Below are 6555 nucleotides of genomic sequence, written 5' to 3' on the forward strand. Positions count from 1 at the left end.
GGAAAAGAACTTTAAAGTAGGAGTTACATTTTTTCTTTATTTTCCTCTACCTTCACTTCACATTCTTCACGTTCCTCACCTTGCTAAATGGATTGTTTCTCCTCTTCAGATTGGGGCATGAATATTGTAGTAATTGACTTCTGTAGGTTTTCTTTCACCTAATGATATGCATAGGAATCAGATTGATTACATATTTGTAAAGAACCACTGGAAAAGCTCACTATCAGCTGTGAAAACTAGGCCAGGTGATTGTGGAACAGACCACCAACTATACAAATGGAAGCTGAAGCTAAGAAAAATTAAATTGAATCCATGGGAACCAAAATATGACCTTGAGTCTATCCCACCTTAATTTCAGAACCATCTCAGGAACAGGTTTGAGGCCTTGAACACTAATGGGCGAAGACCAGATGAGTTGTGGGAGGATATCAAGAGTATCATCCAGAAAGAGTGCAAAAGTTCTTTACGAAGAAAGGAGGAAGAAAAGACCAACATGGATGTCAGAAGAGACTCTGAATTATTGCACTAGAGCACCGAGAAGCCAAAGCACAAGAAAAAATTCAGGATACAAAAAAGGAGAACAGAAGATTTCGAAAGGCAACACAGCAAGACAAAGTAAAGTATTACAATGAAATGTGCAAGGAGCTGGAGTCAGAAAATCAAAAGGACCAAACTTGCTCACCATTTCTAAAGCTCAAAGAACTGAAGAACAAATCCAATGCTTTGGGCAGAATATTAAATGATCCAGGTAGTATTAAAAGAAGATGGAACGAGTATACAGAGCCATAGTTCTGAAAGGAATTTGAAGACACAGAAGAATTTCATGAAACAACACATGAGCAAGAGCCTATGGTAATGAAGAAGGGAGTTCAAGCTGCTTTGAAGGAATTGGCCAAAAATAAGGCCCCAGAAATTGATGGCATATCATTTGACGTATTTCAACTAACAGATGCTGCCCTAGAGGCTCACCAAGTTGTGTCAAGAAATCTGGAGAGCAACCACTTGGCCAACTGATTGGAAGAGATCTATATTTATTTCCATTCCAAAGAAGGATGATCCAACAGTGTGGAAATTATTGAAAAGTATCATTAGTATCACATGCAAGCAAGATTCTGCTGAAGATTATCCAAAACCAACTGGAATAGCACATCAGCAGAGAACTGCCAGAAATGCAGGCTGAGTTTAGAAGGGGTCATGGTATTAGGGATATTGTAGCTAATGGTAGGTGGATCTTGGTTGAAAGCAGGGAGTACCAGAGGAATGTCTATCTGTGTTTCATTGATTATATGAAGGCTGTTTGTATGACTGTGTGGATCACAACAAACTGTGGCTGACTCTGAGAAGAATGGGAATCCCAGAACACTTGATTGTGCTAATGCAAAACCTATACTTGGAGCAGGAGGCAGTCATCAGAACAGAGCAAGGAAACACTGCATGGTTCAAAATTGGGAAGGGATATGCCAGGGGTGTGTCTTATCTCCATACTTTTTCAACCTTTATGCAGAACAGATTATGCTGAAGTCTGGGCTTTATGAGGAGAATTGTGGTATCAGAATTAGAAGAATATTCATCAACAATCTGTGTTATGCAGAGGACACAACCCTGCTTGCTGAAACTGAGAAGAACCTGAAGCCCTTGCAGCAGAAGATCAAGGAATGTAGCCTTCAATATGGATTGAGGCTCAATATCGAGAAGACAAAGATTCTCACCACTGGGCCAATTGGCAACATCATGATAAATGGTGAAGAGATTGACATTGCTAACAGCTTTAGTTTGTTCAGCTCCACAGTCAACACTTTGGCACCAACAGCCAGGAAATTAAAAGATGTATTATGATGGGGAAAGTCTGCTGTTATAGACCTCTCCAAAGTCCTGAAGAGTAATCATGTCACTGGAGATTAAAGTGTACCTGATACAATCCATGGTCTTTGCAATTACTTGCTATGCATCAGAGAGCTGGACGATGACTAGGAAGGATAGAAGGAGAATTGATGCTTCTGAGTTCTGGTGTTGGAGAAGAGTATTGAATATACAGTGGTTAGATATGACTGCTAAGAAAAAGAAAAGGTCCATCCTGGAGAAGGTTAAACTAGGATGCTCATTGGAGGCAAGGATTCTGAAGCCTCATCTGACATACTTTGGACATGTTGTTAGGAGGGACTAGTCCTTAGAGAAGGATGTCATGCTCGGATAGGTGGAAGGACAGTGCAGGAAAGGAAGACCCTCTATGTGGCTGATTGATTCAGTGACTGTGGTAATCAGGGTAGGTGTTTTGGAGACAGTGAGATTAGCACAGGACAGAGCAGGGTTTAGGGCTGTTGTATATCGGATTGCTATGAGTTCCAGGCTACTGGAGGCACATAACAACAACAGGTTTTAAAGAAGTTAGTATTTAGTATATTATGAAAAATCGTCACACTTCTATTAGGCTAATGTGGGGTTTTTTTGGTCTTTTTAAAAATGCTTTAATCATGTTATGACTATACTATTAAACACTGTGACACTGATGTGTCAAATGTGATAATCGTTATCCATGATGAACAGTGTTTGGTGGAGCTCCCCAATTAAAACAAGCTTGGAAACAGGAGTGGCATCCACTTTTGAAATATCTTGCCTCTGGAAACTCTATGAACTTGGAGAAACAATAAAAGTTATACAAGTGTTCAGATGTTTAGTTCACTGGGTTGCTATGAGTCGTCTACGACTTGATGGCTCTTAATAATAACAACATGACTATTTTATAGATATAAGGAAGGTCTGGTTGCCTAGCGGTAAGGAGCTGCACTGCCAATCCAAAAGCATGTGATTTAGATTCATGAGCTGCACCATATGAGAAAGGTGGACAATCCCTTCCCCTGCAATTTACTGCCTCAGAAAACCTGCTAGAGTGTCCTGTTTCCAAACTTTTTCAATCTATATGCAGAACAGATCATTTGGAAAGGTGCACTTTATGAAGAAGAATGTGGCATCAAGATTTGAGAATAAAGAAGAAAAAAAAAAAAAAGATTTGAGGAAGATCCTCAAGAACCTGTGTTATGCAGGTGACACAATCTTGCTTGCCGAAGTTGAAGAGGACAAGAAGCATTTACTACTTAAAGTCAAGGTCTGCAGCCTTCAATATGGATTGCATATCAGCATCGAGAAAACGAAGATTCTCAGCACGAGGCCAATTGGCAGCATCATGATCGGTGGAAAAGGGAATGAGGTTCATCTTACTTGGCGCCACAATCAGCACTCTTGCACCAGCAGTCAGAAAATCAAAAGATGAGTTGCAGTTGGGAGATCTGTGGTCAGGGACCTGTCCAGAATCCTAAACAGTAATTTTGTATGTCTAAATACTAAGGTATACCTTATCAAGGCCATGGTCTTCACAATTACTTGCTATATATCAGAGAGGTGGATAGTGACTAAATATTACAGAAGAAAAATCTGTGCCTTTGACTTGTGGTGTTGGAGAAGGGTATTGAACATTTTCCAACATCAATTGCTATATACAAAATCATTATCACTTAAGTTATTCTATTTTATTTCATAATTTGCTGGAAGTGACCGAAATGATACTTGACATGTTTCTCCACAGCAGTCATCTCATCAGTAAAGTATTATGATATGCTCACTAAAATAATTTTCACTTGACTTGGTAGAAAGTAACAATCTACATTTTTTTCTCTTTAGTTTCAGGGGCAGCATTATGTTTCTCAGAGTCTGGTAACCCTGGGAAGTTGCAGCATATTGAGAAAATCTCTTGTAGCTCTGCTTCTAGCTGAAGTAAACAGCTTCACTGACTATCTGGAAATCATCAGTCAGGTACTTATAATTGGGAACTAGAGCTCTCATTTATAGTTAATGCAACCAGACCTTTGTTCCTCTGTCTGCTCTCTGTTCTTACCAGACAGATCTTTCAGATATTACTTATCACTAACATGTGTGAATACCACTACTGCCTACTGAAATTACAGAAAGGTACCTGCAGAAGAAAATGGTTTTCAAAATGAGCCATCCCGTTGTCCTAGCTTGCATGCACATGCTGAGGGTGCCTTTGATGACAGCAGAGGAGAGCTAAGGTGGATGGCCTTAAACCTTATCAGACAGGCAGCATGTTGCAAAAGCAAAACAGTGCGAGAAAAGTGAACTGGATGTTAATCGAAGAATAACCTCTAGTCTAATGGCTCTCATCCTTTGCTGCTCATAAGAATAATTTGACTAACTTGAAGTATCACGTTGCCAGGCTGTACACCAGTCTAATTAGATGGTGTCTCTGGGGTGACACTCATAGACATTGGCATTTTTTTAAAACTCTCCCGGTGATTCCTATGTAGTCAAGGCTGAAAACTAATACTTTAAGTTTTTTTATTTGTGCTAAGACTTCATATGTCACAGCTGACAAACTCATCTGGGGAACTTGAGTCATTTTCATATTTGCATGTTTGTATTGGTTTATTAAATGTTAACTCTGTATGAGGTCGTTCATATTTTTACCATGTTTATGGTAGTACTAACAGAATTAAAGAAAAAAATATATATACATGTTTTAGAAAAAGAAAAATTATATATAATTTTTTGTAGCTTTTACACATGTTGTTGTTAGTTGCTGTTATGTGGACGCCACCTCCTGACAGCCTCATGTACGACAGAATGAAGCTGTGCTCAGCCTTGCACCATCATGAGTCTTTCTATGCTCAGTCCATGACTGTGGTTACTTATTTATTGAGTGTAGCAGAGTAAGGAGTGTGTTGCTCAGCCTACTAAAAGTCCTTGTGTCTTAGGAGGAAGCTGGACAGTCTTCTTCCATCAGCATTTGCCAATGTGGAAAGCCATTAGTGGGTTGCTGCAAGCTGGCATTGACTCCACAGTAGTGAGCTTCAGCTTGAGCTCCCACCTGAGCAGCTCATCTTCCAGCTCTCCCATAGACTCGGGTATTGTGAGCCTTACAGTTTTCATTAGCTGGTTTTCAGAAGTCATTCTCTAAGCCTCTCTGATCTATATGCCTTAGTGTGGAAGCTTCACGAAACGTGTCCATTATGATTGTGCTGCTAGTTTTAGAAATACCAGTGGCATAGCTTACAGCCACATAATAAAGCAAACTGACATACCTTGTTTTCATTAAACAATAGCCTACATCTGAATTTTCTTATTTTGACAGTATAATGTCCTTTGGGACTAATATCACCCACCAACAACATTTCCTGCTTCTCAGGTTTCCTGACAAATGTCTAATAAAATTATAGTATACGACAAGGACTTATATCCATCTGACCGAATGGGCTTAATGCCACCAGAGTCTGCCTGGTACCTGTGTGGCTCATATAGTTATGTCAAAATCTTCCATATAATTATGTGAGAATCTTTATTAAATAAAAAAAGTTTCTCCTTCATTGCAGCATCCCTTCTATTACTGAAAAATGCATGGCATAAAAAATGCAAAGTACAAAATAATTAGGTCTAAAAGGATTCATAATACAATTTAAGAATATTCATAACATAATCTAATTTAGTATATGACATAGTATATAACATAGTCAAGCCTCAATATTTCAAGTTGCTACTAAATGCTAAGTGCTCTTTAAGAGCTCTGTTAAAAACCATTACTGTAGAATGAGTATAAGGATCCAAGAGGGATGGGAGAGGGTGGAAGCAGAGGGATGTGGATGTGCGTGGGGATGGGGGTGTGGGGGAGTAATTATCAGATTGTACAATTTGATAGGTAGGGGGGTGAGGGAAATGGAAAGAATTTGTTCTAATTTGTATTTGAATTTTGTAAATAAACTAGTAAGGGAGGGGGGGAAGAGCTCTATTAAGTTAAATTTTAAAAAAACCACCACAAAACAGAAAAATCACTACTAGCACTCTTCATATGGAGCTAAAAATTCATATGGAAAGAGAAATAATGGCACTAAGTAGTTGAATAAGAATGAAAGCAACAAATTGCATGGTACAGATTATAGGAGTTCTAATAGTAAAGAAAGTGACAAGGTCAGGGTAAAAGGCATTGAAAAAATTCATGGAAGAGAAACAATTTGAATTCAAATTGAAAATAAAGTGGAAACAGAATGTGGAGACACTGTGGTATTATTTGGCCATATGTAGCCCAGGCCTTTGAGAACACAAAGAGAAGCCTTGACATTTAAAAAGAAGCAGCAATGTGGGAAATGAGGTTGATGATATTAGTTGATTTGTTTGGAGAATAATACAGAAGTAAGCATTTTCATTTACATATTTCCATTTATGTTTAATAATCACTCCATAATGCATGTACTTTCTCTTAACTTTACAAATAAAAACCAAATATTAGAGTGGTTAAACATCTTGATTAAGATTACAGAAAGAGCACATACAAAAGCCAAAATTGAAACTGAGGGTTTGTTTTTTTTCTCTTGTATAACAGTAAAATAATAATAATAGTTATAATAACTACTAGTAGTAGTTGATGTGTACTGTCGAGTCGAGAAACTGATACCTAGCTCACTCCACAGCAGATTTTAAGTTGTTGTTGTTGTTGTTGTTATGTGCCGTCAAGTCGCTTGTGACTCATAGCGACCCTATGTACAACAGCCC

General features: G+C 38.4%; 1 protein-coding gene across 1 annotated transcript in view; it reads left to right on the plus strand.

Moving 5' to 3' along the window:
• LOC102873059 (meiosis-specific protein MEI4-like) overlaps window positions 1-6555 on the plus strand; it is a 244890-nt gene that overhangs the window by 168782 nt on the left and 69553 nt on the right. The window contains exon 6 of the mRNA XM_006898441.1: window positions 3676-3807. Within this exon, the coding sequence (XP_006898503.1) occupies window positions 3676-3807 (132 nt within the window). The remainder of the gene's footprint in view (window positions 1-3675; window positions 3808-6555) is intronic.

This window comes from Elephantulus edwardii, unplaced genomic scaffold, assembly GCF_000299155.1.
Source record: "Elephantulus edwardii isolate Elephantulus edwardi_28Jun2011 unplaced genomic scaffold, EleEdw1.0 scaffold00229, whole genome shotgun sequence".
In the NCBI taxonomy this organism is placed as follows: domain Eukaryota; kingdom Metazoa; phylum Chordata; class Mammalia; order Macroscelidea; family Macroscelididae; genus Elephantulus; species Elephantulus edwardii.